This window comes from Perna viridis, chromosome 3 (assembly GCF_037379345.1).
Source record: "Perna viridis isolate PV_CMFRI_1.1 ecotype Kerala chromosome 3, ASM3737934v1, whole genome shotgun sequence".
NCBI lineage: Eukaryota > Metazoa > Mollusca > Bivalvia > Mytilida > Mytilidae > Perna > Perna viridis.
Window position 1 is genome coordinate 10,824,848 of NC_142447.1, and position 19,544 is coordinate 10,844,391.

Genomic DNA, 19,544 nt, shown 5'->3' on the forward strand with positions numbered 1-19,544 from the left:
GTATGTGTAAAATACACCTCGACGACAATAATTGCTTAACTGAAAACCAAAACAATGCATGCAACGTGGCGGATACATCTATAAAAATGAAAACTTGCCTTTACCATACCATGTGATACACTACCGGTCTGTTTGATTTCTACGGTGTTAGTGGACAATATACGGTAAGACATAAATTTGACCTGATGATTTTTTATGATAGCCTAGTACAGTTGTGACAACAGACTGTCGCCTACCTGTTTAACTTCAGACTTAAAGAAATAAATATCTAAAGAAAATATAGTCCCATAACAACATTTTTATTTGCAACCTTGTCATAGTTTGTACAAACAATAAAGTATAATAACAAAAGAAGGACTAGTAACAAGTTCTATAATTTCACATCATTTGGCAACACATGTATAGATAACAACTGTTCATATCGGGATAAGAAATGACAAATGCTATTAAAGCAATACTTGATAAATGAAATGTAACATGCTTGATTTTTTCACAAACCTGCACAAATATGAATTATCACAAATGCTTAAAATATTAATCTCTTCTGCACACATCGTAAATGCAATAAACATGTAGATAAAAATAAACAAAGTAAAAAAAAAATAATATATATATACACACACACATTTTAAAACGATACTATACATATAACAATAAAGCATTTTTTGGACACTAGTAAATAAATAAACTTGTATGAATTATTGAATTATTACAATGAGGAGCCACATCTTTGTTTGATAACATTTTATTTAAGGTAAAAGGAGATGCATATGGTAAAATGAAATTTTAACACAAGCTAAGATGTAATTGGAATAGCGCAAACTTAACACAACCACCATAGCCAAATAAAACAGTACACATGAATACACATGTAAAATTAACACAAAACAGGTTTGTCACAACCAATTTACGTAAGTCATACAAACAACCAAACCAAAGTAGGTATAAGGACTATGTTGTTGTGGTATATGAGCCACATTGTCCGCCATATACAATAGTTAAACAGTTGTATCTTATTTATAGCACTGAAAGGTTTTAACCCTATCGTTACACGATATCTTATTAATATGGCGCAAATACCATTATTCTCTGTTCGTCTATGATCATTAAATTCTCTACGATTACCTGGAAAATTCGCTTGATGAATTCATTCCTTTGGGAAAGGGACTTCTCCATGATTGCTGTCTGGGTGCAGCTTAACATTTGCAAGACAATACACGTGACAAAGACGTTTTTCTCACACTGCTTGGTCACGCAATCTTGCATGAATTTGAACACCATTTTTTGGCATTATCGTTGCACCCTCTTCACATATCATTGGGATGTCAAGTTTTGCTGACGGATAGAAACAATATTTTTTAAAAAGTTTTATTATTGCCATTTTCCCCTCTAATTGTGCAAGCCGTAGTCCAACACATGTTCTTGGACCTCCACCAAAAGGTAACCATGCCATTGGATGCCGTTTCCGTTTAGCTTCTGTAGTAAATCTGAAATATTTTTTTTTTCAATTTAGAATATAGGTACAACATGATTACATATATTTTTAATACAGAATAAGTCTAATGCAAAGTTTGTCGTAAATTGTTACATGACCATGAACTAATTAACTACATAAATATGGCCACTCGACTTTGTTTAGTATCGTTTTAAAACTCTTTGATCAAATATGTATGAATTTTTTATGAGCAGCAATGTTCCAGCTATGCTATAGAAAATAGCGATCGATTCAGTTTTATATGATAGTTTATTTAGTGAATAAGGAATTCAAAGGCAGTGATCAGCGTTAAGTTCCCCTGCATTGTAATGTGTTCTAATGTGTCTTAAAATAAGGTCACCAGAGGACCCCCCATTAAGCTATTGTAAATTATATTAAAATCAAACAGAACAGCCCATTGTTTCCTTCGTGGGAGTCTTCCTTGTAATTGTTCTTCTATCTTAACTTTCTGTTTATATTCTTATTTGTAGTATTGATCGAAAGTACAAAATTTTCTGTAGGAATTTAAACCTTAAGAAAGTTGTTGCGTATTGTGTGTTAGTTAGGCAAGAAAAAAATACTGAATTAGAAAGGGGGTGAATTTATCAAACAGGAATTGAAATATCAAAATAAAACAATATGTCCTTCACATTATTTTGGAAACAAATATTTTGCATTGGAAATAATTACTTTCCTAATTCGAGGCAAAGGATTTCCGTTAAGAACACGTATTAAAAATACATCCAAGCCTCAATTCTCCTGTAATAACAAGAAATGGCCTCAACTATTGTATATACCTTTCTGGTATGAATTCTGCTGGATTATCGCCCCATATTTCTGTATTATAATGAATATCCCAAACATTTGCTTGAACTATCATTCCCTTTGGTATTTCCATGCCATTTACAGTCGATGTCACCATACACTTGCGGGCAACAACACTGTCAAATACATGTCAGACTCACCATTATTTATAATAACCAGATGAAACAGTTTATTTTTCTGTATTTTTACTTCACCTTTTAAAAGATTGCGTAGGTACTTTTATATCGTCATCAATCACAACAAGGGATTTAACAATTTTGAATACATCAACAGTCCGATTCAATTATTTACTGCACGACTCTTTGAACCGTTGGATGTGGTTGATATCTCCAGAGGGTTGGTGTTGTAATAATGAAGGTGTCCTCAAAATGTTTCATTTTCTGTTAAAATTTTTTTTATTAGTTATAACTGATAATGTACATTACTCAAAATTTACGAAAGAAGGACAATTTCATCACAATTATGCAGAACATTGTTATGTTGATAATAAAGCAAAATATTTATCAGTGAAATTAACAAATATTACTTACGTGCTAGCCAATGGAAATTTTCGTAGCGTTTCACACCATATCATGTCCAGGTATTCCATTTTGGCAATGGTATTGAAATCCAATGGATCTGTCTGGAATTAAAAATAAATTTTTATTTCATTTTTTTTTACAAATAACCAATAGGAATGAGACGGATATCATGCAATATATCTGTTTATGTTCTATTCTAATACATCCAGGGATTGCCAATGTAAAATCTATATATTTGCTCATTCAACATTGATATCAGAGTAATATTTTATTTAAAATATCAGAAAGTTTCATGCAGTAATTATGTAAATTAGCCATGTGTCAACCTTGGGTAAAGAAATTAAACCATTCTCTGCTATTATTACTCAGACAAATTCTTTATCACTGTCTACATTAAACTTACATCACTGGGGAAGTGCTCGTCTATTTCATCTTGTAACTTTTTCTGAACACCTTGGTTAACAGCCATTTCGTACATAATATATGCTAAAGTTGTACTTGTAGTTTCATATCCAGCAAGCAGGAAAAGCAAACACATAGCCGTCAGCTCCTGGAGCAAGAATATTCAGAACAATATAGTTACATGGTATAATAGTTATGGTATAGATCTACTGTTCATAGACTATACCGAGTAGCTGAAGAATATTTTGGATTCCAAGCGTCGGCCGTATAACGTATCAATCATCAATGAAAGGTCTAGGTCATTTTGACATTAGCCAAGAGAATATTACTTTAAATCAAACTGAGCGAACAATTAGTACCCATCTGGAAACCGTGAACACGAGTATGAAACAAGTTTTCAATATAAGTAAAACACTTTGTATGTACCTATACTGGGTTGAGTTTTTAACTTCTTGTAGCACCCTATCTTAATTGTTTACAGATATTGCAGTAAGCTATTACATGAAAAAGTTTATTGATTTTTAAATGTCATTCCTAGTCTACCAATTTAAAAATCGAACGTTTCATGAAACATATACTATATCAGTCACTGTTCTCTTAAGCAAGGAAGACATATATGAAAAGCTCCAAATGTTTTACGTGACAAGGTATGATTTCTATCTGTAAAGCGTGTTTTAGCTTCACTCACACGATGAGTGTATTAAAACAATTGTGCGTTTAAACAATCTTTTTTATATTTGTCTGATCAATATGCATATTCCTCGAAATTGATTGTCATAAACAGTCACTCACGTCGTTTGTTAAGAAGCGCTTTTTGACGACGTTATCATTGACATCTACGTCATCCTGTTTGCCTTGTGTAGTTGGGTCAAACTCTGACGTCACCATTAGTTGTAATAAATCCACCCTGCTTGTCTACGAATAGATATCGATTATAATTTGATACGTTTTCATCATTTTTTTATTGAATGAAAAGTAAATAATTACTCCTCCACTGAAAAAAGCAATTGAAAAAAGTATTGTATGGTTAGGCTCTTAGAAATGGCAAACGGGTTCTACATGAAATCTCTTGATTAAATAGTTTTACATTAGGTTTTATAAAATCATTCAGGAAAATTGATTGTAAAGATGAGTACTATTTGCTTTAATTGAAGACGACAAAACATTATCTTTAATTAATTGTTGTCTGCCGTAACCGGAAACACCTACTACATTTCACTCTAAAATTAGTTCCATACTTTCTCTAAATTATTTATCAGTTATTACATCCCCATCTTCCGACGCAAATCGTTTCAGTTAACATTACATCGACCAGTTGATGCATCTAAATGCACACTTTATATTATAAATTGAAATCCATTAAAAGTATCCTTGAACGTATAGACATTTTTTTCTCTCATCTTATATATGTATCATGGAAGCTTTAACACGATGTTACCTTTTTAGATTTTCTTTCTTTGACTAGACTAGCCATGTTGTCTTCCAACCAAAATACTGGATTAAATGATATGTACCGGAGTGCATTATAAATTCCTATCCACAATGCATGGAATGTTGGGAAAATAACTGAAAATAGAAAAAAACTATTGTAATGGATTCATTGAGAATGAAACATTTCAGTTTACAGCGGAATAACTTTAAAACGAGTATCAACTTCGAATCATATTTTCAAAACTTTGAACATCAATATGATGAGTTTTATTCGCTTGTTGTTAAATGTTGACCCACTTATAAGTAATTGATAATTGTCGGTAGTTTACAATAAAAAATCTGCTTTTTTATACTTACATCCAAGTAAAAATAGTATTGGTCTTTTGGTGGTGTCTCTAATCACATTGCGGCAATTATTTAGACATTCATTATCTTTTCTGGAGAGAGATTCTGATTTAAGACCAAACCCACAATCAGCAATAGTGTCAAGTGTAAGTCGCTGTAATAGTCTGAAAAAGTACATGTACATAGTTGAACTCGTACTCTCAACCACTTATGGTAAGAATTGGGATTGGTATTACATACAGTGAGGGCATTACTTTTTGAAGGTTTAAACTGGTCTGGAAGTTGTATGGAAGTTAACAGTCAGTTTTTTATTTCTGTTTTAACAAGGGACTCAGACCTTTTTGAACTGATTTTTAGGTTTATTTTATTGTGTAGCATTTTTTTTCAATGTAACCAGATTTAAAAAGGGCGATGTTTGTGGTCACGCCAAAGTACTTTAACCCCGCCGCATTGTGTGCACCTTTCCCACTGCAGAAATTACTGGCCTCTGTATTTATTTTTTTTCGTTTTAACTTCAAGTTTACTTTTATGTCGCTGGAGTATATGGGACAACTGTATCTATGTTTAATGTTAATTTCGGGCAGCTGTAGCCTGCCCTGTGGTGTGAGGGTTTCTTCGTCATCCAAGACGCATGGATGGTCTTGAGCTGATATTTTTCATCCCGGTGGGTTTGTTGTCTCTCCCGTTATATTTGTACAATGTGTTAATACGCAGAAACAAATTGGGTAAAACAATAAAAACAGCTTGTAAAATTAAAGATTATTATAAACATATATGTACAATTAGAAATAAGACGCATGTAAACCTTATACGAAAAAAAAACACAATAAGTCCTATTCTGTGGTTTCTGGGTGGTATACTTACTCGTACATATCAAAGTGTTGGTTTCCTTGGCGTTTTTCCTCAATGATTTCCATCAGCTCATTTACTCTCTTGTCAATTGTAGGCATCATCTAAAATTTAAATATTATATTTGTCGTAATGTTGAGAGTAAAGGTAATTAATGTGTTTTAAATGACTTTCTCCATTATGAAAATGATTGATGATGCCTTCTGTGTCTCTGTTAAGAACAAGTATAAATTTTGCGTTTTCATCACAAAAAATCTAAAAGTTAAATGAGAACGTTTTTTTTTCAACTTGAATGTTCAAACAAATATTAAGTATAGAGAGTTCGAGACGTTTTAACTTCTAATTACCACAAATTACTTACGTCCTTCATTTTGGATGTACTGAAAGCTGGGTTAACTATTGAACGTAGCCGGCGCCATCTTTCCCCGCGGGCGAAAAACATGTGCACATTTTCGTCGTAGTCGGGATCAACTTGAACTGGATACACCTAAAATAAATAACTGACATTAGTACTACATTGTTGGATTTGTGTGGTCTTAAATGTGGTGCGATACAGCATACTTGAGAGATGAGAAGTCAACTAACATTTGTGGTTTCTATTGATCAAATTAAGAACAATTATAGAGAAAAGGCGACCGTGACTTTGAATAGAGAAAATGTTAACAGTTTTTCTTATCTTTTTTTTCACAAATGACTTACTTTACGAGCGTGAAAATTCTTAAACTGTTTGACGAATACTTCATGTAGAAAGTCTAAATCGGAAGAAACTATCACCGGTGTCGGTCCTTCAAAATACCTGAAATAAATCAGATAATTTGTATTTACATTAAACGTATACAGATGTTGCTTTGTGTGTTTACCGTGAGACTTTTGTTGTATTATAGCCCCGCATGAGTATATTTCACTCTCAAATCAAGAATTCTATATTTAAGTTAAATATGGACGATTTTCTTTTAATCACATCCTGGTTTATTCGGAGGACTGGAGATTTCAAAATGAGTATCTGAGAAATGTCTTAGTCATTTCTTTACTCGAAAACAAGACAAGAGAAAAGTATTACATGTAAAATAAAGTCAAAATCAAAAAAAAAAATAATAATAATAATAAAAATAAAAATAATAATGATAATGCATCATTGCTTAAGTAAACATACCCGTATGTTTTTCCATACACGCTGCACCAGGACTGGAACTTCTTGAATAAAGGCTACAAAGAATAAGTTAGAAAACTTATAATTTTCATTAAGACACGGGGACATATGGATGAGTTGAATTCGAAATTCTTTTATTTCATTTTTCCTTATGCTGTTCTCTCATTCCTAGTAGAAACGATTATGCACACAGTTAGAAATAACACGCTAACATTTTAATGATTTATTAGAAAATGAATTTCTCCATTCAGTATTAATACAAGCGGGATTTACAGGTACATATAAACTACTTTATCACTATAGACCACTGTATATCTATCAACGTATTACATAAATTCCCTAGGATCGAACACCTAGTCTTAAAATTCCCTACCATCTTTCAGGTCTATTTTTACGACTCCTACATCAAAGGAGAAAGTTTAGGTCATATAATAATGAATTCGCATATTTCGAACATTAAGACGGAAAGATGGTAAAAAAATTAGGTACTTTTGAGGACATTTCGATCTAGCCTTTTACGTGAATAATAGATCCCGCTAGTAACATTATGCACTTAGAGTAACGTAATAGTCAAATTATCTCTTGTTACGGAAGCTTAGTCATCTCAACAAAATGTGCTTTAGTACCCTCACGAAATTATAATTTGAAGTTTCCTTATAAAATAGAGTTAGACGCCCTGTAGTACTTTGTCCTCATAGTTTTTTCTCTCCAATAGTAAACTTACAAATTAAATTCAAGAAATGTAATGCGTTAAGAAGCTATAAAACGCTAAGATATGCGAGATATGGTTAAAAGTTAAAATTAAGCCATTTAATAAAATGTTCTTATAATTAGATCCGGATTTCCTGCTTTTGATCGGAATAAATAAACATCATAGTTCTTCTTTCCCATATTTGTGGGATATACATGAATTAGAAAACGTAAAACTTGCAAATTGAATGAATAAAAAGTATATAAGATCAAAGTAAATTGGGACCAATAATTTATCACCAATTTTTCTTGGAAGAATAACACACAATTCTTGCTAGTGACTTCATTTGGTTTAACTAAAGAAAGCTTTCGTTAAATTTGTTAGCAGAAATATGGAGTTTCAAACATGAAACTATTTGACGACTAAAGCATAAAAAAAAATACTTCCCAAAAAACCTTACGAACAAAAAACTTACCTCCCAAAAAAAGGAAAGAATATTGCCAAATAAAAAGTTTGGCTCTGGTCCTGGGATTTGCATCTTTTTGAAGATCTCCATTTGAACACATCGCTGTCTACAAAACACACCATTAACAATGTAAATGTGACAAAAAAGGATGAGCATCATGACATTCCTGGTCGGTCGGAATTTGCGTAAGCGGATACATCAAGTACTTCCAGGATATTAAAATGATAACCTCGTGAACTATATTGACAATACGTTGTGTTGATATGCAGATTTCACGCAGTATATTATAAATATGAAAGACATTCTAATTTGGTTTTGGTTGAGTTTATACACAATTCTGAAAGTTTATAATAAACGACCATCAAAAATATCAAATGGAGAGCTGTTTTACTTTTATTATTGGTTTGTTACCATAATTTATTCAACATCCATCATACTGAATACAGTACCACCAAAGAAATTGTAAAGTAACATAAATGTTAAACATATAACGACGTAAAATGGACAGCATAGTTTATGACAGTTTACGACGACAATGACAACAACGATACAAAAACTTACCGTCGAGCGGTTTAAGATTACGATAAAAAGACGAAAACAAAAAGTTTCCAACGAGGTAAAAAATGACAATAAAAATAAATGTCTTACCTGTAGAAAACCATTAGTGCCACCAATGAAGTTATCAGCAAAATTTCTGTCAGCATTGCTTTTATTTTTTCTTTTGAAAAGAGAAAAAAAATAATCCTTTTTTATATAAAAAAAACAATTAATTTTATCAATGAATTTAGTAAGTATCGAAAATATTTTGAATTGCATGCTTTAACTTTTGAACACTTAATATAAGTTTTTCAACCAATAGCATACAAAGAAGATGTCATGGGAGGGGCTTAGGTAAGTGGGTAGATATACAATCAATCGAATTTGCGTTATGAATGAAATGTTCATTCATTAGAAAATAATCAATACACGGACTTAATATAGTTTTGGCTTGTACACTGCTTTAGTGTTAGGTAGGCAGTAACTGATCAATTTGATAGTTTAATGTTAGATAAGAATTATTTAGAGTATTTAATGGGTGGTAGTAAGCTCTACGTCAAATATCATTCAATATTTTATTACAAACGAGATTTTAACGATCTGTGATATAGGTGTAATGCACATCTATCCGTTCTTGTGATTGTATCTAACAAAGAAAATCATATCGAACTTTTTTACATAATGACACTTTTCGTGTGACTATCAATTCAAGATTGAGACAATAATAGCCTCAATTACACATGAAATAGTATTAAAATCAAATATTTTCATATTAAATGAAAAAGGACAGAGACAATGAAATACTCTAACACCGTTTATTAACTACTCAACTAAAGTTTAACTTCGTACTAAGTTAATGTAAATTTTCAGTCACTTCATATAAGATTGTGAAAATAAAAGTACGTTTGCAATTGTATGTTATATAAATATCATTATCGGGAAAAAATGAACAGAGTAGGCGGATAACATAGTTATTTTCATTAATATGATTTTTCTTGTATCAAACTTACATGAAGTGGATGTTGAGAGTATTTTCGGATATTGCTGCATGACTTAATCTTAATTGAAATTTTCAAAATAAGATTTTAAATTTGAACCCATCATGTTATAATGTAAACTATGAGTGTAACTTACTGTTTTGTATGTGTATGTGTATGTGTATGAAACGTTCGCGTGAACACATGTCGGTCAATGTATCCAAACATATACCCGTTGTAACAAGTCACTTAAGACCAATGATGGTCAAGCTATTCCGTAATACATACATAGTAAGTAGTCACACAATACTAATGCAAAGACTGTCGGTCAAGTACTCCAATAATACATCCCTTGTAGACAGTCACGCAATTCCAACCTAAAGACCGTCGGTCAAGCAATTCCATACTACATCCTTGGTAGAGAGTCATGCAAACCAAAGTAATGACCGTCGGTCGAGCTATTCTATACTACATCCTTGGTAGAGAGTCACGCAAACCAAAGTAATGGCCATCGGTCAAGCTATTCCATACTATATCCTTGGTAGAGAGTCATGCAAACCAAAGTAATGACCGTCGGTCGAGCTATTCTATACTACATCCTTGGTAGAGAGTCACGCAAACCAAAGTAATGGCCATCGGTCAAGCTATTCCATACTACATTCTTGGTAGAGAGTCACGCAAACCAAAGTAATGACCGTCGGTCAAGCTATTCTATACTACATCCTTGGTAGAAAGTCATGCAAACCAAGGTGATGATCGTCGGTCTAGCTATTCCATACTACATCCTTTGTAGAGAGTCACGCAAACCAAGGTAATGACCGTCGGTCAAGCTATTCTATACTACATCCTTGGTAGAAAGTCACGCAAACCAAGGTAATGATCGTCGGTCTAGCTATTCCATACTACATCCTTTGTAGAGAGTCACGCAAACCAAAGTAATGGCCATCGGTCAAGCTATTCCATACTACATTCTTGGTAGAGAGTCACGCAAACCAAAGTAATGACCGTCGGTCAAGCTATTCTATACTACATCCTTGGTAGAAAGTCACGCAAACCAAGGTAATGATCGTCGGTCTAGCTATTCCATACTACATCCTTTGTAGAGAGTCACGCAAACCAAGGTAATGACCGTCGGTCAAGCTATTCTATACTACATCCTTGGTAGAAAGTCACGCAAACCAAGGTAATGATCGTCGGTCTAGCTATTCCATACTACATCCTTTGTAGAGAGTCACGCAAACCAAGGTAATGACCGTCGGTCAAGCTATTCTATACTACATCCTTGGTAGAAAGTCACGCAAACCAAGGTAATGACCGTCGGTCAAGCTATTCCATACTTCATTACATCATTAGTAAAGAGTAACGCAAACCAAGGTAATGACCGTCGGTCAAGCTATTCCATACTTCATTACATCATTAGTAAAGAGTAACGCAAACCAAGGTAAAGATTGTCGGTCAAGTTAACCCATGATACATCACGAGTAGGTAGCCAACAAATGTAAGATATAGATCTTGACAAATTCAAAAGTAATATTGTTCTGAATTTTGGTACACACAATCCATCGACATACATGTACTTAGAATCGTTGATCTTTTTCAAGACGTCCACTTTAAGTTCTATAATGTTTTTATTCAAACACAATTACAGATAAACAGTACACGATATATGGTTAACATCAATATCGATCATCGGAACAGTATTGTTTGTATAAATATAGATGTAAACTTATATAATATTCGAGACATATAGAAATAATATGATCCCAAATTATCAAGATAGTTATAGCAAAACAAAAAACAAAAACAAAAAAAAAACATACAAACGAAAAAAAACCCCCAAAAAACAAAAACAAACAAACAAACAAACAAAAACAAAAATACATGAAGAGTGTATTCCCTAATAATCTCTTTATTATTGAACAAGTACTAGCTATCAAAAGATAGCCGACGCATATGCTCGCTTTGTTGATACCCAAATCTGATTTTTGGTGAACTATGTGATCACTGTACTATGTTTTGTATTTCATTGGTCTAACAAGTAAGCTATTTCCAATTATTCAATATACATGTATAAAAGATTATTCAATACATTAAAGTGATCGAAAATATTTCAGACACCAATACTCCTAATTGAGCCTTAAATCTTACGGTTGCTATCACATTTGTCCAATGAAATGCGAGGTTGTAAGCTACATCGGTATGTTGCTATGGTTAAGCATAATTGATGTCAGGTGATGTCAAAGCGAACTCAATACCGACTACAGTGATTCGTTTTTCCATATGATGGATTTTTTTGTTATTACAAGGATCAAGAGAGACTTTTGTTTTGTTGTATGTAGCTTAATTCAACCAGGTGTAGGAAGTTAAGAGCTTGGCATTTTTCCTGTATTCATTCAATAATGCACAAATGACCGGTTTTGTCAAATTTGTTTTAGTTAAAATAAAAAAAATAATAAAAAATGTCATACATTTGCACACTTCAAAACATTTGTTTGATATCAAAATTGATAGAAAGATGTTTTAAATATTGTCATTGTATAAAGTCCCAAATTAAGTTAGTAAATGGCAAACATAATAAGCCGAAGTTCAAGAAAGAAACTTAGGAGCTCTCCGGGAATTTAGTTCTCAAATATTTTCGTTCTTTGCTAAATTTTATTGTTTTTTTTTTGTGCAGTGTAATACTTGAATTATTTGACTGTAGCCCAGAATAAGTGATGTAAGAGGACCTGTTCATGTTCAATTTACATCACTCGAGTTATTCATCCATGCTGTTGTCGGTTACATCTAAAAATGCACATTATCAATTAGCACAATAACGACTGCCATTGAAAGCCGTGTTTATATTTTCACATGGAAAAAAAATAGAATAATGATGTAAAGAAAAGCTGATTCCTGAAAAAACCTATAGGATAATAGTAGTATTTATTTCCTTGCATTAGGTTGATCAATAGTGAAAGGAAGTAGAACTTTGAAAGGAAAGATTGGTATATCGATAGTTTGTAAAGATGATTTCCCACCCACTCCCCTCAAGGTTTTTTAGTATTAAGTAGCATTCCATCAAAGAATCATGCATTATGTGATTCACTCCTTGAGACGTTTAGGTGTTTTTCGCACGTCCTATACCCAAACGCTCGCTGAACGCTCACCAAATGCACGATAAACGAACGCTTCTAATCTGGTTCCCTGGTCAATATCATAAGGGGCCTAGGATCGCTAAAATATAGACTCAGGTCACTAGCGACGGATATGTACAATATATGAGTAAATTGCCGCTTATGAAATAAAATAAAAACAAAGATTAGATTATCTAAATTAACTATGTAATTGTGCAAATATCGGAAAACGATATAAGTAATTTGAAGAAAAAAAATTTAAACGTATTTGTCTTAAATTTGAATATTAGAACGTATTCAAAGTGAATAAAATAACGTCAAATTCGTTCAGCCAATCAAAAGACAGAAGACGTCACTGGTGACCCGGGGTTATATTTGAGAGAAACATGTAGTCGTTAGAGATATCAATAGAAATGTTTATTTGCTTTGAGTTATATACATGTATATGCACCACACAACTTCAAAATTTACATGAGCACATTCAGTGACTTAGTGATCTGTTAAATTTGCACTCTATAGAGTTGTATTATTTTATTTGATACTCCATGTTTTAACTACAATTCATTTGGTTGAAAAATCAGTTAACAAAGCGGATTTTTAGAAGTTTTAGTCGATTCTATATTCTCAACAGTAAATGTGATGAATTTTCCTAACTTTATGCTAAAGACTGAAACAAAATCAACTACTTTAAATGATGGACGAAAATGGTAGCAGTAACATCGATAATTTAGAATGTTTCTGTCCTTCGAGAAAGTACCTCAACCAAAATCAGATATTTTTTAAGTGTGTACCACGTGGATTGAGGCCATTTCAAAATAATATATCATATGTTAAACGCATTTTGATTGGATACAAAAAATTTTATCATCCAATCTCATAGACCCAATTTTGTTATTTGGCGGTGACGTCATCAACCTTTTTTGATGATTTACTGTTTAAATTTTGTTACTAGAACTAAACTATACGCATGTTATTTTTCAAGTGTGCACCACGGACATTGAGGTTATTTCAAACAGACCGAAAAAATACAATAGTCATTCCTAATAATTCAATTTTAATATCAAAATTCAAAGTGTAAATAATTTAAAAAGTTGACAGTCATCTTACAAAATTTTGTTAATGTGTTGATGGATAATTTTTTTTTATCCTTGGCTATCAGAAAGCGACTTACTTCTGAAATTAAATTGTTCCCTAATGGACAGTAATAAACTTACAATAACTACTTGTAATTTGATTTTAGTTTCAGGGTTAACCATAAAAAAAAAACTAAAGTTGTTAATATCACGGTCACATAACAAAGCTACAATCACTAAGTGATAAACAGAAGTTTTTTTACCCTCTCAGAAAACATGATCTTTTTGACATTAAATAATAAAAGAACGGATTATTTACACGTCCAAAATTATCGGTTACGGATTTTTATCAATGATATATGTATTTTATTTTCGAATCATGCTGACAGAATGACGTTTTACACAAGAGTAAACTTACAAGCAAGTGAAAACAAGCTAATGAAAATTGGCTTCATATTTTTATATAATATGTTCTTACTACAAAGCCATAGGACTGTCTTTGAGTCCTTTCAACTATTAAGGCATACACCAGATTTAATATGTAGTGCTGCGGACAGGTATAAAAAAATGCTTTAGTTTTCGAGTTTAATGGGCCTAGAGGATATACGGCTGTATCATATGTCAATGGAAAGATAAATCAATGTAGTTTTTGAATATCGTACTTATCAAAGTGAAAAACGGTAAAGTTTTCTGCTATTTTGCATTAATTAGAAAAGGTGTCAAAGATCAACCGATCCCAATATACTTTGATAAGTAATTAAGTGGAATCGTTCATTGTAGGTATTGGGAAACAAATAACATGTAAAGATCACATGTATACAATTTCAAAATTGTAAAAAAGAACTTTTTCCGACAAAAGTTGACTATTAAATTACAGAACGAAGTTGCCCCTAAAAATGGTTGCATTTTAGTGCATTTTCAATGATTAAGAGATAATAAGACACCGTAGAATATTACAATGTATATCTAAATATTCTTGACTGAATAAAAAATAAAATAAACACAACGCTGTCGATTCGATCTGCAACATGGGCTTTGCAAAATGAGTTTGAAGTTGCAAATTTTCATGTATTTTAACTGCTAATCATACTAAAATTGTAAAATACGAAATCAATTCCCAGACAACCTGTTCTGTTTCCGAACTGTTGTTACAACAGAAAAGCATGACAGGCGCGTAGGTGGGGCCAAATTGAAGTGTAGGCAAAATTACGCCAGGGGGTCTGCGAAGCCCCCCCCCCCCGGGAAGCTCCACGGAGATAGCGTTTTAGAGCATCATTTATGCCTCTCCTGGATGTATTTTATCTAAAAAAATTGGCAAAATTAAGTGCAGGCAAAAGCTTTTATGCCTAATGGCAGCTACGCCCTGTATGAATATCATCCAAAGTAATTTATTTTTTGACATGATCAAGATTTTAAGTGCTTTTTAAGCAGATAGATAAAAGTTTGACATATTTTTTCTGTTATTCAATAATCGAGCTCTCAACGATGTTCGTTTTCAGGAAATAGGAATGAAGAATAGGATATCCATAGTCAAGACAAAGCACCAAAAATACCAAAATAGTCATAATAATAACATATATAAATTTAAAGAATTAACTAGCAAGCCAGGCTTATTAAGAAAAACTGGGGGTTTGAACTAGGTACATTGCTAGGATGTTAATTTTAACGCCTTTTCTCTGTTTTTCTTTAAGCGCCCGTCAATCTGTTCTTAGGTAGTACAATACAGTTAGGTCATTTCTAAAAATTTTGTCTCATTTTGTTGAAATAAAGCTGTTCTGAGGCAGTCCGCACAGAAATTTCTTGTGTTTTTTTATATAAAAAAGTGCATATTTTTTAAATCCTTGGTGTGTGAAGGTTCAAGTCATTTATAAATAATTTAGTGATTTTTGTTATAAAATCCAGTAGCCATGGTACATACTGAAAAAAATATTACTGAGTTTTAGTACAAATCAGGGGTGCCATTCCAAAACTAACAGCCAAATACTATGTTTTATAAAATATCAGGCACTCAGACACTACTTCAGGATGAAAGCATGTATGAAGTAAGTTGAAAAAGGGTAAAAATAATAAGAATCTTTTCGATTCATTCTCTCACAATTTTAGTTCCAGAAGTTCGTGCGAAATAAGGTATTTTGAAAATCAGCCATCTGATGCTGTGGAGAGAACCTAATACGGCAGGAGACTGAGACGTTCCGGATTCCATTCTTCATTTAAATTATACATGTTTACCATTACATATGTTACATCTGTCTATGTATAAATGCTCTACTACATTTAAACAATATATCTACCAAATTTCAAATTTTAGTTTTAAGTCTTGGTAACTTGGTGTGCGAAACAATGCACCTTAATGTAACTGTATAGTGCAGCCTTATATAAATGATGCCATTCCGGTTTAAACGGAGGAGGGAAACTCTGACATTGCTTAAAAGTCATCTAGTATGTGACGGTGAAAAAGAGAACGTTACAAAAATTTTTTGTAAATGGATTTTTTCAAATAAAATCGGCCTTTACTATCATATAGACCGTTGAAAAGTTTCCAAATTATGAGTGGCTTATTCCGATTCCTATATTTTACATCATCTTCGTTAGGCAAGCTTTTCGGTCCTGCCCCTTCCATTGCGTGAAGGTAGGGGGCAACATCGTAACCCTAGGATAGCGAAGATGCTTTTACATTTGTGATCCCATATTCAGTTTAATTCTTATTGGTATTTGGAATATAACAAATCAGAATTTGAGTGAACCATAGAGTGGCTCACTTATTCATTCTTTGCGTGAACAGACAGACATGATTAGCGGCCCGAAAATTAAAACTATGACATTGCAAATGTCTACTTTGTCAAAATATGACAACAGAAGTAACGCACAATTCAATGCACAAACCACTTACTACAACTGCTCTGTACATGTATATTTACGCCGCGAAAAAAAAAAGAAAGTTTATGACAACTTATAGACAGTAAATGTAGCAAATAATAGATTGTGTCCCCTGTTTTTAAACGTCTTGATAAGAGTCCCTCTCTTTTTTTTTAATATTCTTGATCCGCTCCTGGCCTGGACAATGATGTTTTCTTAGAACTAATATTCTATAACAACTATGATACCATTGTGTCCTATTCATACAGCTACTAAAACTGGAGTCTTTTTGAGAGTTAAAAAAATCTTAGAAGTTCTTATTGCGTCTGAAGTTCTTACTTATTTTTGCGTTTTTTTACAAGGAATCTGGTTTGTTTTTATCAACTAGTTTAGTACAATGTATAATCCGTGCAGAGCAGCGGCGGATCCAGATGGGTGCATGAGATTAGCTTCCCACTTTTTAATGGAAAATTTGTCATTTTCATGTGTGAAATTGACAAAAATAGTAAATGGTATCTTAGCACACACCCCCTTTTCTGAGGAACCCCGGCTGGCACCCTCCTTTTTAGCGTGGATCCGCCTTTGCAAAGGATATTGCATTACAAGCATCAGCCTGGCGCACAGTTAAACATCATAAGACATAAATGTTGTGACAACATGTATGTACATGTTTGCACATATTTCTATGCAAAGTTCAAAGTTCACAATTTATGTATTGTCAAATTTATTACGAAATCCAGCCTTACCATGAGCTCCCGAGTCGAATTTTCTGTTTGAGAATCCCTGATTCATGGTTTTAAAAATCTTGACGGTTTTATTTGAAAGCCCAAGCATACAAAGACAATATTTGTATGTACAAAAATATATCTCAAAACCTTAAGTCTTTTCATCAAAACGTAATGTAGACTCGATACTTAACATGCGTCTGTTCATAAAACAGTCCGGAAACTAGACAAATTGGCCGGAAACGATTTCGTGTTATACAACTTTAGTACAATTAATACTTTAAATATGTGAAAATTTGCAACTTTAAACTAATTTTGCAAAGCCTATGTTGCAGATCGAATCGAGAACTTTGTGTTTATTTTATTCGTTATTCAATAAAGAATACTTAAATATACATTGTAATATTGTACGGTGTCTTGTTATCTCTTGATCAATGAAAATGCACTAAATTGCAACCAATTCTAGGGGCATTTTTGTTCTGTGATTAAATAGTCATTTTTGTCAGTTCTTTTTTACATTTTTGAAATTCTATACATATGATCTTTACATGTTACTTGTTTTCTGTTACCTACAATGAACGATCTTACTTAAATCACTTATCAAAGTGTATTGGGGTCGATTAATCTTTGACTCCTCCTCTAATTAATGCAAAATAGCAGAAAACTTTACCACTTTTCAGTTAAAAAAGAATGATATTCAAAAACTACATTGATTTATCTTTCCATTGACATATGGTGTAGCCGTATACCCTCTAGTCCCATTTAAGCAGTTCGAAAAATCCTTATCCTAAAGCACTAATGAGAAAAGAAGTTTAATGCAATTAGACACATTTAAAAGATATCTATGTCAATGAGTGTAAATCCACAATACTTGGAATACATCCAAGTTTTAAACAGAACAGACGCCATTCAGAAGACAAATGTCATAAATAGGAAAAATGACAGAATTATTGTATCCAAATATATAATAAAATAATATATTTCATTGTTCTTTACGTGACACAAGAATTAAAGTAATATGTAAATTTGCAATCTAATAGAACAATTGACGAAATTCATGATTAAAATTTACTAATATTTGATATGTGTTATCGCAGACTGAAATCACAAAAGAGTTAAACGGTTATTTAAGGATTGAATAGACTTTAAGATGTTTATTTAATAGGGTGTTAAAAGAACTGTTGAAATGCCAGAAGAAGAATAACAGTTACTGAAGTCAATGTTAGAATAGGTTATAGAAATGCATTATATTTTTTATCCATATGTAAACATTAACTATCAATTTGAAAGTTAAATTTTCTTTATCTATTCACACTACAAGGCTTATGATACAGATACATCTACTGCAAGCGTGCGCGGTTGTGGAAATAGCTTAGTTGAACATTATGGAGATATTGTAACACCAAAGTATCAATAATATGTTGTGAAATTAGTCTAAATAGTCTAAACCGAATCTCTTTAGGACAGTAGAGTTTGTTTAGTGTAGACAGTTTAAGTCAAACAAGGTTCAAATTGCTATAAAATGACTAACAATCGTATATTAGCCTTAATATGATAAAACCTACCAATACAATGTAAAAAAAAGTGCGCCAATACGGGAATTAGGCGTCCAGTGCGTCATAATGGCCTGGTTAAAATCCATATTGGCCTAGCCCAATATGACGTATTTGATTAGTTAGTCAATAAAGGTATGACAATATCGGACTTCGACTACGCCTTAGTACTATATGGCTAGCCTCGGAACAATAACTGAGCCAATATGGAAAACCTTACGCAAAAATACTGTATTATTAACGGTTCGGTTTAGAAAGATGTATGGATATTTAATCTACGCACATATTAGTAAATTTGAAATGGTGAGCGATTCAATCATAACGGAAATATGAACGGTCACGTTACAATTTCTACCATACAGCATTGAGTCCATTTCATTTGTTAAGCATGTAATGCCAAAGTTGTGCATGTTAGGATTTTACCACCTATTTGCAAAATCAATTTACTGCTACACAGTACTCACACGGTACTCCTGGCGTGTTACATGCTGGGGTTGTCAGGCTATAATACGGAAAACCTGACCGCAAACCATACTGGTGCACCATGTTGGGAAAG

At 32.6% G+C, this 19,544-nt stretch overlaps 1 protein-coding gene across 1 annotated transcript; it reads right to left on the reverse strand.

Annotated features, from left to right (window-relative positions):
* Window positions 1–278: 278 nt before the first annotated feature.
* Window positions 279–8,948, reverse strand: LOC148620983 (putative cytochrome P450 CYP13A4). The gene is made up of 13 exons (XM_088574937.1): window positions 8,803–8,948; window positions 8,164–8,260; window positions 7,001–7,053; window positions 6,547–6,643; window positions 6,209–6,334; window positions 5,863–5,951; window positions 5,011–5,162; window positions 4,661–4,788; window positions 4,015–4,137; window positions 3,224–3,370; window positions 2,830–2,921; window positions 2,272–2,415; window positions 279–1,487 (listed from the first exon to the last, which is right to left on the reverse strand). Exons 1-13 carry the CDS (start codon window positions 8,856–8,858, stop codon window positions 1,238–1,240), a joined length of 1,554 nt encoding a protein of 517 aa, XP_088431063.1. The 5' UTR covers window positions 8,859–8,948; the 3' UTR covers window positions 279–1,237.
* Between the last annotated feature and the right edge of the window lie 10,596 nt (window positions 8,949–19,544).